The sequence below is a fragment of the Pituophis catenifer genome, unplaced genomic scaffold (assembly GCF_029215685.1).
Source record: "Pituophis catenifer annectens isolate HBS135680 unplaced genomic scaffold, rPitCat1.0.hap2 SCAF_2, whole genome shotgun sequence".
Classification (NCBI taxonomy): domain Eukaryota; kingdom Metazoa; phylum Chordata; class Lepidosauria; order Squamata; family Colubridae; genus Pituophis; species Pituophis catenifer.
Window position 1 is genome coordinate 93,271,643 of NW_027256882.1, and position 22,006 is coordinate 93,293,648.

The 22,006-nt window shown below is 37.1% G+C and overlaps 1 protein-coding gene across 1 annotated transcript in view; it reads right to left on the bottom strand.

Moving 5' to 3' along the window:
- Positions 1–22,006, bottom strand: part of SGCD (sarcoglycan delta) — a 202,020-nt gene that overhangs the window by 170,795 nt on the left and 9,219 nt on the right. The window contains exon 2 of the mRNA XM_070933852.1: positions 20,092–20,277. Coding sequence (XP_070789953.1) covers positions 20,092–20,277 — 186 coding nt within the window. The remainder of the gene's footprint in view (positions 1–20,091; positions 20,278–22,006) is intronic.

Below are 22,006 nucleotides of genomic sequence, written 5' to 3' on the forward strand. Positions count from 1 at the left end.
AATAAATAAATAAGTGCAAAAAAGGTCATCCTATTTTTTTAAAAAAAATGGCTCTGTTCAAAAGGTGATCCCTGATACAGCCAAGAGATAATACGAGGGCGTTCTCACAATCTCATGTATGGGCTTTTTAAATATACAGCTTTTTAAATATAAACATTAAAAGCAATTCACTAAATCCTATTGTTGCTACTAGGGAAGAAATTGCAGTACAATTGTACAATTAACATTGTACTGTAATAAAATTATTCTATTAGTTTCTCTGCAATGTAGATCTCCCTTTATAATACCCACCACTCTCAATAATCAGGCCTGAATTGTTTTGAGGCTGTGTTTCTGTAGTTATTCTCCATGCTCATCAGGTTGCTTTGAATTAAGATGATTCTCAGTCTTATTCTGAAACTGGTTTATGTTTCACCCTTGGTGCCCTGGTGCATGCAGAGATGTGAAATTATGTGGGAAGATTACATAGGATGTTACAAACTTTATAAATTTTTCTGTATATGCAGTATCAGAGTATCAGAATAGAAAAATGAAGAAGAATCAAACATGTTTCTTGGAAACCTAATAATTTAGTTTCTGTCACAGTCAATTATGTGTCTGTTAATGGATAGAGATGGGAAAACTGACTTTTACATTTATTTGTACATTCATCTTTTACATTGCTATATAACCTTTGCATCACAAAACAGATGGTTTAACACTCTGGCACAATCAGTAATTTAAGTTTTTCCAGAAACAAAGCAAAAATTATTTTGGTGCCACTGTTACCACTAGGCTATTTTCATATTAAGATTGCCAATCTTCCCATCTAGACCACTTTCATTATTCTCATCCACTTGGTTAGAATAAATGCTAAAGTACTATTTCATTCAAAATAACATTCAAACGGCAGAAGATTTTTCCTGCAGATGTTAATGACCAGTATTAATCAAGAGTCATATCTGAAAAATGAGCAGCCATTTCAACTGTTAAAATAAAATAAATGATATTATTTGTAATTTCACATTAGGAAAATTGTATCTACTGTACTTCTTCAAGAGAAATTGAATTCTTCCAAATTAATTCCCACATATCACTGTAAGCTGAATAACTGCATAAGCTTATACATCTCTGGATAGGGAGGAATAGGCTCAGGCTCAACCCATCCAAGACCGAGTGGCTGTGGTTTCCGACGTCCCGATATAGTCAGTTGGTGCCATCACTGACTATTGGGGGCGAATCATTGGCCCCCACGGAGAGGGCGCACAACTTGTGCATCCTCCTGGATTCACGGCTGTCTTTAGAAGAGCACTTGATGGCCATGACCGGGAGGATTTTTCATCAGGTTCACCTGATTTGCCAGTTGCGTCCCTTTCTGGATCGGGACTTGTTACGCACGGTCACTCATGCTCTTGTCACCTCCCACCTGGACTATTGCAATGCTCTCTACATGGGGCTCCCCTTGAGGAGCACCCGGAGGCTCCAACTGGCGCCGAGTGCGGCCGTGCGGGTGGTAATGGGAGCGACATGGCGTTCCCATGTAACACCTCTCCTGCGCGAGCTGCACGGGCTCCCGGTGGTCTTCTGGGTGCACTTCAAGGTTTTGGTTACCACCTTTAAAGCGCTCCATGGCTTAGGACCTGGGTACTTGCGGGACCGCCTACTACCACCAATAGCCTCCCACTGGCCGGTACGCTCCCATAGAGAGGGGCTCCTCTGGGTGTCGTTGGCCAAACAATGCCGACTGGCGGCCCCCAGGGGGAGAGCCTTCTCTGTGGGGGCACCTACTATCTGGAACGAGCTCCCCCCAGAGATACGGAGGATCCCGGATCTGCGCACCTTCTGCCACGCTTTAAAGACCTTATTATTTCACCAGGCGGGCCTGGCCTAATTTTCTCCCTCTTTTATAAAAGATTTTTAATTTTTAAATATCTTTTAGTATTTTATACATTCAATTTTAAAATTGGTTTTAAAAAGTTTGGGGTTTTAAATTTGTTGGGGCCAAAATTATTTAATTTGATTTTATTCTACTTTTAAATTTTGTATGTATGTGTTTTATTATTTGTCTGTGCACCGCCCTGAGTCCTTCGGGAGTAGGGCGGTATAGAAATCAAATAAAATAAATAAATAAAATAAATAAATCTCTCCTTCTATCATGCATGGGATTGGATTAATAAATTTTGAACAACATTGCATGAAATTTTGTCAGTCCTTACTTTTTTTTAATGTACTCTTCAGACTGAACTGCAGAGTCATATTTATTCCAAATATTTACTTAGTTCCTTAAATTTGTAAGGAAATCTTAAATTTAAAGTACAAATTAAAGTGGGATGGATGAAATTGTCAGTTTGAATGTCTTTGAATTTTTCAAGTTTTGCTTGGTTAAATCTTTTCTTGCTTCACTTTGTAATTTCCCTTTTTTTAAAAAAAAAGTCTGCATGGAAATAGAAATGAGTTTTCATGCACACTTTGCTGACTACATATATTACTCTGTACCCTTTTGCTATATACATTTTGAAAGCAATTTTCATAATATACTGCATGTAAAACTGCACAATTTGTTTGATGTGGAATTTTTCATTAATATACATATTGGTACACATTTTCCCATCCATACTTGATCCATCAAATTTGGACACCACATAGCTAGGAAGGTTGATGTATTGTTGATGTATTAATATTACAGCCCTCTTTAAACTGAGCAGATCATTTCTTAATTGGAAAAAATGGTATAGACCAGGGGTGAAATGCTCCTGGTTTGGACCGGATCACCCGATCCGGTAGCGAGGGCGCCGGGTGGTTCGGAGAACTGGTAACAAAAATCAGCTGAAGAGGTTGTAGAAAAAATGCTTTTAAAAGTTTTTTTTTTAAAGTTGGCCACGCCCACCCAGTCACATTACCCCCCACCAAGCCACGCCCACAGCACCGGTAGTAACAAATTTTACATTTCACCACTGGTATAGATAGAATGTATCATAGTGAAATTAAAAGCACAGATGATAAAGAGAATTGGAGAACACTACTGTGACATATTCAGAAACTGACTGGCATGAGATAAAAGGAACATTGTGAATATAGCAGGAAAGATCAAAACTAGGGAACTATAGTAGAAAGCAAATAAAAGAGGCAAGGACAAGACAATTTAACAGACAGCATGTGGCATGGCCAAAGATTATAACTGAAGCTGTTTTTCCCATTCCAAGTTTAGAATTCATATGCAATTTGGATTCTCAGCTTCTGCTCGAACAGCAAGTGGCAGATGTGATGGGGGAGGGGGAGCTTTTGCACAGGTTCATCTTTTGCACCAATTATGCCCATTCTTAACCTGGAAGCCTTAGTCAGTTCCTATCTGGATTACTGCAAGATGCTCTGCAAGGGACAATCCTTGAAGAGCATTCAGAAGCTGCAGCTGGTATAGAATGCAGTGGCACAAGCAATTTTGGTGTTTATTGTTATGCCGATGTAACACTGTAACTCTGTGAACTGATCTGAATCTGGTAGGTACAATTCAAGGTGCTAATCTGCATTTAAAAGCCATCTACGATGAAAAACCAGGCTACTTGTCAGACCATCTTTCTTTTCTTGTTTCTTCCTAGTCTATTACATCTAGTAGAGACAGCCTACTCTGAGCCTCTTTGACTAAACAACTTCATGTACTTGAACTCTGATGTTATAACTTCTCAATGGCAGCATCTTTCCTGTGGAACAGATTCAAATGGTCCCAATCCTGCTACCCTTTCACAAGACATTGAAGACTTGGCTGTTCTCCCAAGTTTTTGGATGATGGGAGAGATGAGCACTGCTACTATTGGGGATTAGTTTTAAGCTGACCCTCAGTGATGGCGAGCCCTACCTGTCTGGGGAAGTCAGAGCATCGGTAATATCCCCCTGGATGCCTGGGTGAAGCTCCGCTCAGCAACAAGATGGGTCCAGCATTGAGCGGCATGCAGTCTTGACGAGATCAGCACAGCTTCATGAATCTGAGTTGCTGGCGCTGACTGATGATGCTACGGGAGCGCTGACAACATTGACAGGAAGCTGTGCCGATCTCGTCAAGGCTGCATGCTGCTCAATGCTGGACCCAGCTGGTTGCTGCGCGGAGCTTCCGCCACCGTCCCAGGTATCCAGGTGGGTATTACCCACGCTCTGACTTCCCCAGACCCCCAGTGATGGCGAGCCCCAGCTGGGACTGGGTGAAGCTCCGCGTAGCAACCAGCTGGGTCCAGCATTGAGTGGCATGCAGCCTTGATGAGATTGGCACAGCTTCCCCTCAATGTTGTCGGCGCTCCTGTAGCATCATCGGTCAGCGCCAGCAACTCAGATTCGGGTACCTGGCGTATAAAACGATCCCCGACTTTTGAGATGATTTTCTTGTGTTAAAAAGTCATCTTATACGCTGGAAAATATGGTATTTTCCAAGAACTGTGCACCTCTAATCCAAATCCAAACCTTTCTAAATTTAGATCCAAGTGCCAGCACATTCCTAATTGTCACCATATTGCTATCAGTGTTATCCTGTGTCCTATGCTGTCTCCCTCTGTAAAGCTTGCATTCATTGGTGGTTCTTCCACCCTTGGGAGCATGGCAGAACTAATCTGCACCCTCTTCTATCTGTTAACCTTCATGTATTTGAAGATATAATGAAAGTAATTATGGCCATCATTATTGGGATTTTTTTTTTAGAAAGACAAAAACCATTTGCAAGAAGGCCTAGGTACCACAGGTATACTGAAGCAAAAAAGAAACAAGTAGAGGAATAAAAAGAATTTCTCTTTTTAGAAATGAGTTGTGACAATATTGTTTCCCAAGTTTCTGCTAACCTGGCAATTAGATGAAACAAGAGTGTCAAGAATGGGTTTCAAGAGATTTGAACTTGTGTGAATCTCTGTCTTGAAAGGAAGTGGTGGTTCCCTGTCTTACGCTAAAAAGAATCTTCCTCAACCTGATAACTGTAGATGGTAAGAAATATAAACCAACACAGGTGTCTTCACAGTAGTCTGTGCAGTATAGATCTTACAAGGAAATCTGTACAGAGACCACAAAGATGTAAAATCTGATTTTTCTATAATGCATAACTCCTCTATTATTTCTCTCAACAATTTCTGTCCATGCTTGTAAGGGTTTTGGCTTTTTCTACTTCTACCATAATACTCTCTTCTCCAAGGAAGCATGGCATAGCATAGCAGAGAGCGGAAAGTGATCAAAAGAACCATCTTCTTCAGAAAGAATGAGATCCCAAGTTCTGTTTTTTGCCTTTGGCTAGCACTATAGATTACAGGGGGAAAAATCTAGCTGAGAAAATAGCTGCATGTTAAATAGAAGACTCTATACAACACACGATGCCCTCAGGAAATGCTATACAAATATCTCTAGTGTAGTATAATCTCACTTTCTACATGACCTTGACAACCAAATCTACTCCCTAGTATTCTAAATTCCTCCATTCCTGCATTTAGCAAGTCTAACTCCTGTAATGATAGATGCCCCTCAGAAAAATTAATAATGTAAATTGTTTTGCTAAAAAAAAAAATCTATTTAGCAATAGCAATAGCAATAGCACTTAGACTTATATACCATGTCTAAGCCCTCTCTAAGCAGTTTACAAACAGCATATTGCCCAGAAAGACCCAGAATTGTGGTCTAATGGTTTGTAGCTGTAATGCCTCAGCAGATAGCCAACCGTTGCTGATCTTAGATGCTAAGCAGAATCATTGTTTTTTGGAGCCTTGACTGTACATGGGTAATTGGGACGACCTCAGGAATCTACGTTGTTGGCTAAAGTGGGAGAAATTTCTGAGAAGTAGGCACTAGCAAGCCATTTTTATAATGCTGCTGCAAACATCACATGGATTTTGGAAAGTTTGACTCAAGGACACCTGTACCTTTATGTACAGCAATACCTTGCATTGGTATTTTAAAGGTCTTTCAAGAGAAGATGGGGAGATAAAAGAGCTACCTACAGTGTCTCTTTGTTTCTGCCTACTGTAACAAATTGCTCTACCTACAGTGGCCATTTCTGTTCTCTCTAAGATTCACTGGACAATGGTTGCCATGGGATACTGTACATTTTTCCTCTTGAAAGACAGATTTTTTTCTCAGCCTCTCAGAACAACTCTTACAAGTTGCTATGGATAGGAACAAAGAGAATTTACATAGGGCATTTTTCAAAATTCATTTTATGTCAGCTGCAACACAAGCACTTTTTCCATATTTACATAGCAATGGTGATGTGCTTAAGAAAACCTTCAAGTGACACAACAGAATATACAAAATGAAACCTGAAGTGCTGTTTCTGCTACTGTCCCAGCAACAATCAGCACTATGGTGTGTGTGGGTGTGTGTGTACACATACATACATAATACACATTCTACACATACATACACACACTTGTACACACACAAAGAGTACACTCATTGTTTGACACATCTATTGTATCTATATATTTGCACACACACATACACACACACACACACACACACACACACACACACAATTCCTTGCAAGAACATTACATATTCCATATAGTCAAAAGGAGTGGGGGGAAACTTCCTTTATGTTGAGAGCAGTCATTCATTTTAGGATGCTTTTCATTTGGCTATATGAGCAATAAAACAGTTTTAGACAAAGAATAACTATCAGAACCGAAGTCCTAGTCATGTAATATATATTTTATTTATTTATTAATCAAATTTATATATCTGTTAATCTACACAGAAGATTCTGGGCAGCTCACAAATTATTAAAAACAATATAAATCAGTAAACCAATGCATAAGTAAAACAATAAAACCATATAAAGTGGTTATGTGGTCCACTGGTTATGTGGACAGTGAGTGGATTAGTCATAAAGTTTCATAAATCAATCAATCAATAAATAAAGGGACTAGATATTCAAATGTTTATTTCTCATTTCCCCAATAGTAAGTCTGACTCTGAATAAGTACTTGTCTCCATTCCATATTGTAGAACAGAAGGCTACAATTTTATCTTTTGTTTTTTTAAGTTTTTATTCTACAGTTACCTTTCTTCTGTTGATAGGTTGGTAAGCTGTACATACTGTATATTAAAGAAAATCTATTTTTTCCACAACAGATATATGTCTTTTCAAGTATATAACTCTGCGTACAAAGTAATATATAAAGGGCTATGTGCTGGTTCAGATTATGTTAAAGTCAGGGGTGGGTTCTAATTTTTTTTACTACCGATTCTGTGGGCGTGGCTTATTTTGTGGGTGTGGCTTGGAGGTCATGTGACTAGGTAGGCGTGGCTAGCTGGTCAGAGTCATTTCTGGAAGGTCCTCGAACTTACAACCATGTCCTTGCACTTACGACCCGACTCATTTGTTTGCTTTTAACACTGATCAGCTGTAGGACGGCCCTTTGAAGCCCCACAGCAAGAGTTTAAACAGTTTTTTTCCCTCTAGTCATCAGCTGGGACTCAGGAGGCAGCAATAGATTGGGGGTGGGGCCAAATAAAAGGTAAGAATAACGCGGGGAGGGGGTGGGGGGTGGGAGGACGGAGAACCGGTTTGGTGATGTCACCGCTACCGGCTCGGCCGAACCGGACCGAACCGGGAGGAACCCACCACAGGTTAAAGTATAACTTAATTCATGTTTATATTTAAATAAGCACAATTTAGTCTAATATTTTTTGCATGTTTATTTATTGGAATTTGTCAAACAAAAACGAGAACAAGAATAAGATAATAAAAATGCAATGGCAGGGATGATAGGCCTGTTAGTGCACTTATGCACGCACCCTCTGCTGACCACTTAAGTATGAAGTAAGGTCCACATAAGTCAATTTGTGACTGAAACTGTGAAAATTTGTAGCTGAGATAACTGAATCAGGTAGGGCATTCCAGAGTTTGACAACTCAATTACAGAAATCATACACACATACACACACACACATCCAAAAGGCATGCTTCAGAGGTTTAGAGGAAATTTTCTTTTGTTCTAATATTCAGAAGATTAATATTATTATGGAGAAGGAGAAAACACATGAAGGATTATTGGTGAACATTTGAAAATTCTATCAGAGTAGCCAGTGAGTGAAAATTAATTTGGGAAAAGCAGTAATTAGTTAACATGGAAAATTCTATTGTTTTAAATTACTCAAGAGATACAATAAAGAGCAAAAGACAGAAAAGAAAGGGAAAAGGACAAGTTCAATATGATATATAATTAAGGACTGTGAAAAGAATTAAGAATGCAATGCTTAATAAACATTTAATTATAGTTTCCTATACTAATAAGGACTTAGAATAAAAAATAACCTTAATATCAGATTGCTGCATATTGTACAGCAATTTACCATGTAAAATTACTATTTTAATGTATTCTATTTTCCCCAAATGGAATGAGGAGCATTTTCAAATGAACAGAATGTTGTAGAGATGATAGATAGATAGATAGATAGATAGATAGATAGATAGATAGATAGATAGATAGATAGATAGTTACTGGAATACTATTGAATACAATAAATAAAAGTGGAATGTCTTTTCTGGATCACCTGATCACCTTACATTAGATTAATTAAGTTGGAAGTGGTCATTTCACAAGTCCAGTCAATGCAGAAATCCAAATCAAAGCAACTCTTGACAGATGGTTGCCTGATCTACTCCAGAGAATATCTAGTGAAGAGAAGCCAATTACCTGTCTGGGAATCAGTTCCCTTGTAAGATTGCTGTAATTCACCTCCCCTCTCAATCTTTTCTTTTCTAAGGCTAAATCTTTCCTGATTCCTCAGACTCTTATTATACAACCTAGTCTCTTGAATATCCTCATTGCTATTTTCTGAGCCTGTTCCAGTTTGCCAGAATATTTCTATAAACTGGCTAAACCTGCACATAATATTTAAAGTGGGAACCGAAATAAATGTAGAGGAACTATTATTTTGTATATTTGGAAAACATCTGTTTATGAGGCCTAAAATTTCACATGGCTTTTTGATTGGGTTTTTGATAGTGGATCTCATACACATGACAAATAAAAGTGTAGGTTCAATTATGAAAAAGTGCAAAATGCATAATTGAGCAAATAGCCTTGAATTATTGAAGGTTTTGTAGGGTTGCAGAGTTGAAGGACGATTGTTGAGAATAGTAAGAAAGGTAAGTGATAGAAATAAAAATAAATGCTTAACCAACGGTTTAATATGGAGCAGGGATAAAAATATCAAAATGTGATGCCCCTTTGTTATTTAATACTTTTATGAATATGTGTATTAAGAAAATATGTATTGATTATAGAGGTTTGTTGTTTAAGGACATTTTCTTTTGAGTGTAGCTGATAAAGATTAAATTGATTTGCAGTGAATATCGGATAGCTTGTACAATGCAACAAAGAATTTGGATCTAAAAATGAATGTACTGGCAAAGAAAATGGCTTAGGAGCGGGGTACCTATGAGACCGCCTTCTGCTACCAGTAGCCTCTCACCGACCAGTACACTCCCATAGAGAGGGTCTTCTCAGGCTGCCGTCGGTCAAAAAATGTCGACTGGAGGATCCCGGATTTGCACACTTTCCACTGTGCCCTCAAAACATTCTTATTCCAGCAGGCTGGTCTGGCCTAACCTCCCTTTTAAATTTGTTTTATAAATTGGGGTGTTTTAAATTTGTTGGGCCAAAGTATTTAATGTATTTTTAAATGGTTTTTAACGTTTGTACTATGTGTATTTTAGCTTTTCGCTGTTCACCGCCCTGAGTCCTTTGGGAGTAGGGCGGTATATAAATTTAATTATAAATAAAATAAATAAATAAATAAATAAAATCAATGAAACAATTGTAATATAGATCTTGATAGAATGTTTTCTATCCAATTGAGAACTGAGGAATATTAAAAGATACAAATGCTGGCAGAAAAGGAGTGGATAGTATATGATATGTTGGAAGAATGAATGATTGTTGAAAAAATATAAAGAGTTACATAAATAAGACTCTACTTCTGCTGACTTGGTTACATAGAAATAACATTTGGATATGTTAGAAGAAGCACAAAAGTACCTTAGGCTGATAACTTGCAGGGGGGGGGGGGAGTTATAGGAATTTGCTGCTATAGGATATTTGATAGATAGCCACCAGCCTCTATTCAAACACTTTTTAGAAGGAAACACTACAAACTGCCTATGAAGTCTATCCTATTATTGAATAAGTTTGTCCCATCTGCAACTGAAATCTACTTTTTGTAAGTTTTAGCCCATTGGTTCTTATCCTATGTTTCAGAATAATTCTGAATAATTAGTCTCATCTTCTGCACAACAACCCTTCAGATATTAAACAGCTGTTAGGTTTCTATGAAGACTTCTTTTCTTCCAGTATAAAGCATACCCAGTGAATGAATTGTTACATGAATGTTTGCAACAACAGAAAGATAGAGATATAGTGAATTGTTGGGTGTAAACTTTTGCTTTACTTTTCTTATCTCCTACCATTAATGTCCTTGGCTTACTATATCTTACTTTCTTTCTGAGCTTTGCATAACGTTTCTTGGCACAAAAAGGAGTAGACTAATGGTATTCTGGAGGTGTGGATACATTTAAAGTATTCTACATTCTTCTCTTTCTATTTATTCTGTTTATTTTAACACATTGGATCCTTCAGATCCTACACAGTTGTCATGGCTGGCATCCCAGAAAATATCCACTTTACCTATTAAATCATTCTTGCTACCCTGTTCTAAAAGTTCAAGCTCACAGAAAACATGCAGATATGCCTTATTTGTTTTCTATTTGGGGGGATTTTTGTTGAGGGGGATCTCAGGGGACTTAAATATCTTTATAAGTTATATTAGCCACTGAGAAGGCCCTAAAACACCTTCATTCTTATTGGGTTTATGCAGGCATACTAGATGGATCGCTATATAAATTAGGTAGGTAGGTAGGTAGGTAGGTAGGTAGGTAGATAGATAGATGATAGATAGATAGATAGATAGATAGATAGATAGATAGATAGATAGATGTTAGATAAATACTAGAGTTTATGTTCAACTTTTTAATCACCTACATATCTACATGCAGTTCATAAAGCAAGTTTATCAATCTCAAATATACCTTTACCTTTACTTTTACTTTTACTTTTACCTTTACCTTTTACCTATCTATATCTATATCTATCTATATCTACCTATATAACTATATAGTTAGATATATAGATATAGATATATCTTGTCTGTCTGTTTCTCTCTGTCTCTCTCTCTCATCATCCACAGGAGGGAGGTGTCCTGATCTTCCCAGAATCCTTGACACCTTATTTTGCTATTCCCAAGAGAATACACTGTATGGCAAAATTCTTGTAACATAGTTGATTAGCAATAAAATTGCTCTTGAAACTTTTCACAAGTGATTCTGATTGCTTTTGCATGACAAGTTCAGCTGACGGTCTCTACTTCTAGTAACCTACAAAATTGTTTCTCAAAGAAAGAAGGAAATTGCCTGAACATCTGATTACAAAGTGATGCAGCTATGGTGTTTCATGTTTCAGTGCATGTTAATAAGTTAATAAACAATGACTAGCCAATTAATTCTGTCTATTAGAAAAAAGAAGCCAAACTTTCAGTCTCAAGTAGGGTCCCCTTTGACTAGACTTTACTATTATTTGCTATTTAGAGCAAAAATTGGTTTAAGCTTAAGATTGCCCAGGAGAAACAATTAACAAGGAATACTGCTAGGTGATTAGATTTTATTCAGAAAGAATTTTAATGAAAAAGTAATTAAAACAAAGCCCATTACTTTAAATATTTAATGTCTAATACATCTTTCCTACTGCATTATCCCATGATTGTCCTTACAAAACTATAATGAAACAGGTAGCTTTCCCACAAGAGAGAATAAGTATATTAAAAATAACTTTTCCTAACCAATTAAAAATTATCTCCAAAATAAAGCAAGGTAATGATAATAGTTGGCATTTAAATAGTGCAAATTAGCATTCATTTTATAAAGCATTTAAGCCTATATCTGGATTTTTATACAGAAATTATCATCCACCTTTTACTGGGGTCACGAACATTGCTGAAATAGTACAGTATATAATTGCACATATCAGTGTCTACATAGAATTACTGAATAGAAATCCAAAATGCCAAAAATGTTACACCAAACCTATTACACCTTATCAGCAGAGTGTATTTCAATGGCTTAGCCTGCTGTTAATAATGATAACAACCTATGACATATCAGCACAAATGTGATTACGATAAACATTGCTGTTGGGTCTTTGTCCGATATCAGGTGATGCTCATGGAACTTATCTACCAGTCACAGTAAAATAGGGTATGGGTCAAGGGTAACAAGACCCATACTGTGTTTTTTTCTGCAGATGAGCTTCCTGAATCTTCGCTCACGAACTGCTGATGGCAAGATATCAAATTGTATTAGCATCAAAGTCCTGTTGAATTTTTAAATGGTGAGATGCTCAAAGCATCTAAGTGACAGGGTTTAAAATGATTCTTATGACACCCCATCTCAACTCTGAATATGGAGTTCCATATTCAGAAAACTTTTGGCCATGATCTGTTGATAAGATAAAGCCAAAACACTTCAAGAAATATCCATAGTGCTGCAGTTTGTCAACATTGCCTCTTTTCAGGAAGATTTATATTGTAACTATTGACCAGACTTTGAGAAGTCAAACCTCATCATAGAAAGTTAAGCCTTAGCCAATAACTGAATCTTTATTTTAGCCATTTACTTCCCTTAACACCTCTTTTCTATGGCGATGAGAAATTATCACTTTTTTAAAGATGGTAAAGAAGGGTTGAGGGGAAGACTCCACAGTTTATCTCCTTGGCTGCAAGCAGTACATGTATAATACTGTATGTGTGCTTGTATTGCTCACTTCCCTATTCTCTGCCATCTGTTACTCTTCATATTTCCTGAATACTCTCCTTTCACTAGAGTAGAGTACATTACCAAAAGAAGTGTGAGAATTAGCTCATGTAGAGCAAATATCACCTTTTGAATTAGACCCCAATTAAAACATGCTCAATGTTTTAAAGATACTTAAAGAATTATATGGAAATGAAATGGTTTTATTTATTTACAATTTGTTTTTCAAATAATTAAAAAAACCCTAGATAATCCTGGCACTCTGGTCAATTAGCCATCAATAGACACATAGACATAAACAATATCTACATACTGTGCCAAAGAGAACAATCAACAAATTAAAAAGGGAACAAAAAATCCAAAACAATAATCAACACCCAAATGTACATAGATTAACATCAATCCAACAATCAAATAAACAATACCCCAATCAAGGAACTGCCAAAGAAGTCAACAATAAACAGCCTAATCAAAGAACCTCTAAAACCGTCCCAGGGCAAGCCGCTAGAACAGAGGTCAGCAACCTGTAGCTCTGGAGCCACATGTGGCTCTTTCACCCCTCTGCTGCAGCCCCGTCACTCAAAATATATGTCACAACCACCAATGTGCGACACCCGCCGGCCCACAATATATTGAGTTTTTCAACCCCTGGTAGGCCAACCATGGATAAATCCAAGAAAAGAAAAGTTTCAGAAGAAAACAGAACATTTATTTCAACTACATATGTTAGTTTTGTGACCGCTCAAGAAATTGTCAGGCACGGGAAGAGTTTTCGGGTTCCCGGTGTTTTCTTTTCTGTGGGTCCAAATGGCTCTTTGAGTGTTTAAGGTTGCAGATCCCTGTGCTAGAATATAAACTAATGTCTGCAAGAAAACAACCAAGCTTAGAGAGCACTAAGGACCCCTCATTTCAACCCTGAGCTACAAATATTCTCCTTTATTAATTTCATTCTATAGTCACTATGAAAAGCTTGAAAAACAAAAGCTAATCAAAGCAAGTGTTAGGAACAGAAAACTGCATTCCAAAAAGCTATGATTTAATATGCTTTACCACCCTAAAGACCATGGACACCCCTATATCCAGACTGTTGAGCAGACAGAGCACTGTAATTTAACACCAGCTGTCTGCAATTAAAGTAAGATTGAATCTCGCCAGGCTCAAGGTTGACTCAGCCTTCCATCCTTTCTAAGGTAGGTAAATTGAGGACCCAGTTTGTGGGGGCAATAAGCTGACTTTGTATAAATATACAAAAGTATGAAGGCTATTGCTTAACGCACTGTAAGCTGCCCTGAGTCTCCAGAGAAGGGCGGCATATAAATCAAATATATATACTCTACTCCCAACCCTCTTCTGTATATTGTGCCATTTATTAGTCAAAGATGTACACTCAGTAATTCATAAATGTAAGTCCTCTCCCATTCCAAAAATGTATACCAACATTGTATGGCAAGAGAGTAATGTCAGCAACTTTGTCCCAGGAATAGATCAAACCCGAAGAATCTCCTTGAATGTCCAGCCGGGTGAAATTATTAATGGATGGGAACTACTCTAGATGAGGGTGAGGCTGCACATGCTTGTGAATGTAGCCATCTTAGCTTTCCTCTGCTATCCCTAAGGCTACCCGCCCAAAACTTGTATGAGTTTAACACCAAAAGCTAGCAGGGCCACTCATTAAATTACAATGAGCGCTCATTATACCCAGTAAATGCTCATGGTGTTTTAATGAGTACAACAAACATTCTTCTGGGAAAAGCTCACTGCAATAAAAGCTTATAATAGGCCTACACAAGAAGTTATTTGAAAAAGGCAACTAATGGTAAGTACTTTCAATTTTTCATACTGCAAGTTTTGAATCAAGCATTCAGATTGAGAAGAAAGCATACAGTAGGTCACATAAACACATAAACCCACAGAGACAGGCAAGACACCAGAATACAAACTGACAGCAAACAGCACTCTTTACCAGCACTGATGATGTTACTTAGTTAGGATAATGAAACGTCTGCAAGAAAACAAGCAAGCTCAGAGAGCACCAAGGAGCCTTCAAACACGTAACGTTTACTTACAGTATTTTACTTTGAGCTTCACATAATCTCTTTCTTGGGCTTTGGGATATCTCATTTTTTTAAAAAAATATCTGAAACCACTCCAAGAGGCATAGGCTACAACATTACAATTTGTGGGGTTTTTTTTATATATAGTTATGAGACAAATATTTCTGGGACTTACCCATAGTACTGCCCATGATGTTACAGTTTTCAGAGTCAAAAAAAAAAAAAAAAGAGAGAGAGACTTTGCAGATGGTCTCACGCAAGAATAGTATATAACTCAGCTGCAAACTGTGTTTTGTCAATGGAAAGTTTTAGTCCCCAATTAAAAGGTTCTTAGGCAGGAGTGCAGACAAAGTACTTGACAGATGATAGCATAGATAGATAGAACTGTGACATATGCCAAATCAGAGTTGTAAATGTGTTTTGGCAAGTCTGAGGAGATCTAGAAAATGCAAAACTGGGTGGTACACATTTTTGGGTTGGGATCTAAATCAGCAACTTATAATGCTACTAGGCCAAACTGGTTAAGGACATACATGTTTAAAGCAGCCAAACCATGTTCATAAACCCAATAGCACAAAAGCTCTGGAGTTCTACTGAATATTGTCCATACCCATTATTTCTAAGGCAGACCCTTGTTTCACCAGACTATGTAACAGTTCTGTGCATATATTGGAGGCATTTTTTAAAACTTTCGGTTCTTACTTAAGTGTCTCATTTCCCCCCCCTTAGTGTTTTAATTTTTATGCCCTTTTTATGCCCCACAATCGATCTAGCACATTTCAAGCAACTAGGGAAGGGTGATTATTTTGATATAGGAAAGGAAATGAAGGGACACTGTACTGTTGCTTTTATATAGATATTAGAATCTGTTTTATTTTCCCTCACTTGGAAAAACGTTCAAGTCATTCTGATACTTTCAATATATATCTTTTGCTTCTCTGATGTTGCAAAATTCTGGTACACAGCTAGTATGATATGATCCAAGCTAATCAATGCCCATCCCTCAGAATAATATAACTCTGGCTAATATTTGAACATCAATAATTAAACAACCAAATGAACAAACAAACAAATATTTTTTAACTTACTCCAATCTCAGAATTTTAGTTCTATCCCTTAGTTTTAGACAAATAGCATTCTATAGATGTAGCTTATACTAGTAACAGTAGTGAGAATAATCTGCATTATATTGTGCTTTATATCTGGTCCTTCTCCTCCTCTTTTACTTTTAAACAGTTGGTTATTGTTTCATTCTATATTGGTCTTTGACTGAAATAAACCTTGATATGATTAAAAGTTCTGCTCATACTCTTCCTCATAGTATTCTTCACAGCAATACACACACACACACACACACACACACACACACACACACACACACACATATATATATATATATATATATATATATATATATATATATATATATATATATATATATATATATATATATATATATTATATATATAGTGTTTTTCTATCAAGACACCTAGAATCCAAGTAAGAGTATGGCTAGCTGATGAGAGCTAAATAGCTTGAAATAGATCTATACCAGTCTACCTTTATTTCTTTATCAGCAAAATATAAATTTGTATGTATACACACACACACACACACACACATATCTTGGGGGGATTTGCAAGGAGTTGGTGAAGATATATAGCCATAACAACATTCTTTTCTCTGGGAGTCAAGGACATTCAGCCTGCACCTGGGTAGGAGTGACTGGAGCTGTCTTCAGTTCCGAAGGTGGATTGATTGGATCATGTGATAAACCTGTGGATGCAGGGGATGGGTCTTTGACTTTCTTTTGGGTGGGGAAAACTCAGGAACTTTCAGATTCGGGTTTTCCCAGATGTGCCAATATGATATCTCTAATAAAATGGAGCTTTGAGGAATTGCTAGCCTCTGAGTCTTCTTTAGTTGGGGGTGTTATATATCCTTTTGCAACTCTACAACATTGCATTAGTTTCATTGTATCAGGCATTACAAATGACTTCACAGATACACTTTAACAGATGACTTGCTACACATCTAGCAATGGACAGATTTACTGGGTTGTGAAGATTGGAATGACCAAGGAGAATGTAACAGTTTTATAATAGAAGTGAATGTTGTACACATAAACTAACATTTGGATCCTGTACAGCAGTGTGAAGATAACCTCAAAATAAATGCATCTGGAAAACCCTAAGAATCTAGCTTTCAAGCATGGGAACATATGATTTACTGCTTGTATGCACTAATTCCAAAAATACAATTCAGAATAAGCCAGGTCTCACATGTTGTCTTTCCTTATCATCACAGTGGTTTAGAATGATTTTACAATTAATACTATCTCCTAGACATTTGCAACAAGATAACTGTCCTGATATGGGTTTCACTAAAACTTGATAGAAAATGGAAAGAAAAAGGAAGGGATGTAATATAACATGATTATTCCCATGAAGGTCTTCTACAAAATTAAAAAGAAACACACACTTGCATTTTAGACAGTCAATGAACATTTTCTTTACAGATTTGTCACAGGATTGTTTTTCAGTCATCTCCCCCCTATGAATTTTCTATGGAAAGATGATGATGATGATGATGATGATGATGATGATGATGATGATGATGATTCATCGCACAGTCAGCCAGATGTTCAGACTGGGTTTGGCATTTTTGTCTACCTATTGAGTCCTTACCAAGGACCAGGGATAGGCAAATTTGGATGTTTGATGGTATAGATATTGTCACAAGATGGAAGCAGTTCCAAGTAAAGCCGCCTTCTGCAATTGACTGATGGAAAATTTGTCAATGCCTATGGTGTTCAAGTGATGCTCCAGTTGTTTTGGGACTGCACCCAAGATGCCTATTACTATTGGAACTACCCTTGCTTGCCTTTGCCGTAGTCATTCTATTTCTATTTGTAGGTCTTTGTATTTTGTTATCTTTGCCAGTCTTTCTCTTCTCTTCTCTTCTGCTGTCTCCAAGCATTGCCACATCCACTATCCAGACTTTTTTGTCTTTCTTATCAACAACTGTTAAGTCTGGGGTGTTATGTGGCAGGTGCCTGCTATCTGGTTCTGAAGTCCCAGAGCAATTTAACTTCTTCATTTTCTATGACTTTTTCTATTTTATGGTCCCACCAGTTCTTGCTTACAGGCAAATTATATTTCTTGCAGATCTTCCAATGCACCATTGTTGTTACTTTTGATGTGATGATGATTTTCCTTTTATCCTCAAGGAACAGTGAATAGTGAAGACTGTTTTTCAGTCTTAAATACATAACAAAGGAAATCACACTGCCCCAGTGGCATTCTCTTTCACTATATATCCACCAACTTTTAGGTCACTCATGTAATAACAGTGTAGGACAGTGTTCATTTTTAGGAATTATTCTAACCTTTTTCTCTGTGATAAGGTTTGCTGTATAGACAAATTTGACAATTTTCCTCTCCAGCAAGGAAGATAGATAACTGTACTTTTTATTATACTGACAACTAGGACTGAAAATAATGTAAAGTATGAAAACTTAGCATTGCATTCTGTTTGTTTTTCTGTCTCATTTTCTTACAAACAAGTATTTTCAAAGGTCATCAACTATCTAGGGGAAATGTTTATTTCCTAAGCTGGACCTCTAACTCAAGAAAGCCTTTGACAGAATGCTTCATGATATTTACCTTACTGAAATGTTAAAATATGACTAGATGATCTCACCATTTGATGGACGCAAAGTTAGCTGAATTATTGCATTGCAAGAGTGCTCGCCAGTCACATATCCCCCACTCCATTCGTCTGAAGAGAAATATTGAATAGAATTCCACAGGATTTTGCATCCTGTGCTGTACAACATTTTCATCATTAATGATAAAATTGGCACATGACAAAACTGGGTGGAATGGCTAATACCTTAGATGAAAGGGAGGAGATTTTAAAAGAACTTTCAAAAGGGCTTGCTTTAACAAATTATAAGAGCCATAGTGACACAGTGCTTAGAATGCCATGTTGCAGGCTCTGCCCACTGCTAAGAATTCGATCCTGACTGACTCAAGGTTGACTCAGCCTTCCATCTTTCAGAGGTCTCTAAATGAGGACCCAGATTGTTGGGGGAAAGATGCTGACTCTGTAAACTGCTTAGAGAGGGTTGTAATGCATTCTGAAGTGGTATATAAGTGCTATTGCTATAACATGATATAATCAGCTGCTGAGTTTTAAGCAGAGTAATATAATGGCTGACTTTATACAATGCTTTCAAAATTTAAAAACCAAAGGCTAACCTTCATCTGGTACTTTAATCTATGCACACAACTGACTTTAAAAGGAGAAGGAGGAGTATAGTCTGAATCAGTGGTGGGTTTCTACCGGTTCGCCCTGGTTCAGACGAACCGGTAGTGGTGGCGGCGGGAGGCTCCGCCCACCCACCCGGACATCATCATGGATGCTCTGTGCATGTGCATGCTCCCGATTCAGAACTGGTAGCGAAGGTAAGTGGAACCCACTACTGGTCTGAATGTATGCAAATGCGTGAAAGAGTGGAAAACAGAATATATGCAGTAGAGTCCTATAAGCTTGAGGTATTCCCCATTTTTTTCTGGTTAGATTCTTTAAGAACTGCCTTGGAAGAAAGAGAAGGGAAATTTAAGCCTCGAAGCTACTAATGAAAAAAGCCAATACACTGCAAAGCATCGTGTGGAACTCTTAAACTTCAAAAGGTTCAGTGACAGACCCACAAGGGAATATTTAGGTGGTGGTCCAAGGTGTGGAGTGGAACTGTTAGAAATTTTATCTGCTTTATTTTAGTTTTTTTTAAAAAATCTTGCCTTTATTATTTTTATAAATAACTCATGATGGCAAGCATATCTAATACTCCTTCTTCCTCCTATTTTCCCCACAATACTGTGAGGGCTGAGAGAAAGAGAGTGACTGGGCCACAATCAACCAGCCTAAGATAGAACTAGAACTTAAAAGTTATCTGGTTTCTACTCTGATTCCTTAATCACTAGACCAAACTGGCTACTGGGAGAACTCCAGAATTAAAGTACAGATCCACTAATCATCATGTGAATTAAGAAGAGAGAAAGTAGATCCACCTCAAGTCTTGGCTACGACTAATGCCTGAGCTCATTTTAACCATTCTTGAGATCCAAATGGTTAACTACTATTACAGCTGTATACCCTAACTTTAAAGCCTGGGGAAAATTTGTTAAGTTACAAGTCTTTTCAAGCAAAATATCATCTACTTACAATTGTGAAATTCATAACTTTGAGAATCCAGATGGTCATGGCAAGATTCACCAGGATTAAAATCATTAGAAGTAGCACAAAGAAATAGAGGCACCTCTTCCGCCAACCATAAATTCCCACTTTGTATACATGTGGTCCTTCTGAGCTCTGCATGGTGCTTCTCTGGGCATACTGTTCTTGAGGCATCTGGAAAAGAAAATATAACCAGACATCATAGGCATAAATTGTAGACATGATGAGACTATGTATTCCTTTATTTAAATGATTTAAATGGCTGCCCATCTCACAGCAGTGACATGAGGCTGTATACCAGGATAAAACAATAAGCATACCAGAAATCTCTAGGTGACCAAGGTTAATACTATCATCCTAATTACAGGGGTGAAAGGGTAACAAGGGTCAGGACAATCCAGATGTATGAAAGAATGCTTTTTTGAGTGCAGGCACAGTTTGTAGGTCCAACAAGTTGTTACTTGGCACATGTCCGCTCCAAGATCTGGTGACAGAAACAATGGAAGTGCTGAAAATAGCCTCTTAGCAAGTGAATATAAAATAAAGCATTTTGGAAATACCTGTGTAGATAAGATACTCTTTTTTTGGCTTCTTGGCTGTAATGGAAATAGAGATTCATTACTGAGCTGCAGAAGCCTAATTTTTAAAAAAATTTAGGAGAAAAAAAACATTTATTGTGTCCTCCTTTCTAACTTATTCCTTTTTTTTCTAAAATGCAAACCCAACCCCCCATCCCCAATCTAAAGATGAGGTGGGGAATAATTTAATTTGGTCTATATTGATAAAATGAATCGACCTAATTCATGCTTGCCAGAGTAAAAAAAAAGGACCTGTATATAATCATTACTCATATTTCATCACTCTCTGGATTTTGCAATTATATTTTTCGCTAGTACAAAAATTATTTTTTTAAAGAAAAATATATGTTAAAGGATATTCTGTATGTCATGAAAAATAATGTGGAAATGTACAAGTCAGTTGTTTGTCAGTTTTTAATTTTTAATTTATGTACTAACCTTGAAATCAAATAGCATGGATTTATGAATATAAAAATATGTGAGATTGATAGTAAACAATGAAAAAAGGGATCAATCTAGTTGTATTTGGGTCAGAAGCAACCAGGAAACAAAAGGAGTGTAGTAAGGGCTCAAACTGGATGAAACCTTTATGTGAAAATTGAGCAGATCGACCCCTATCCTGAGGTCAGAAAGAAAACAACCATATATCCAATGACTGTCAAGGCCCAGAAGGCCTAGACTTTAAAATCTGGAGTAGACATATATGTCTGGAAGACATATATGAAGAACTTGATTTCTGTGTTTTGTGGGGGATGGGCACACTTTCTGTGCAAATACAGCATTTAAGTCACGAACTCTATGAGCCTACAATAAAGCATAATCTAGTCATGTCTTCCCTCTGAACTTCTGCTCTAAGCAGATTGCTAAATGTCTGGGCAGTCAAGATTTATAGCTGAACCTACTAGGAAGTCTGACCAGGGCTCTGTATTAGACTGGGAAGCAAAGTAAACAAATGTGAAACATTTCTATGATAGCTTTATGAAGATGAACTGCAGATGCTATTTCTAGTTCTCCTAGAGATTCCCCTATTAAGTCATTTGTTTCAATAACTTTACTATATATGGTTGTATTATAGACGACAAAATGAACAATAATTACTTAAAAAGAAACAAAACAGAAAAATATCAAAATGTTCAAACATCTAGAAATTGTACAAGATGTCTGCTTGTTTTTCCATTCTATATTGCTTCTAAGCTATTAAATTCACTCAGAATGTTGCTCAGTCTTTACTTTTTCCTCCTTCAGGGAAGAACTCACATTCTTTTTTCCTGGCTAGGCCTGCTCAGTTTGAGTTAGTTTTAACAGGGATTTTAAGGTTTTCTTTT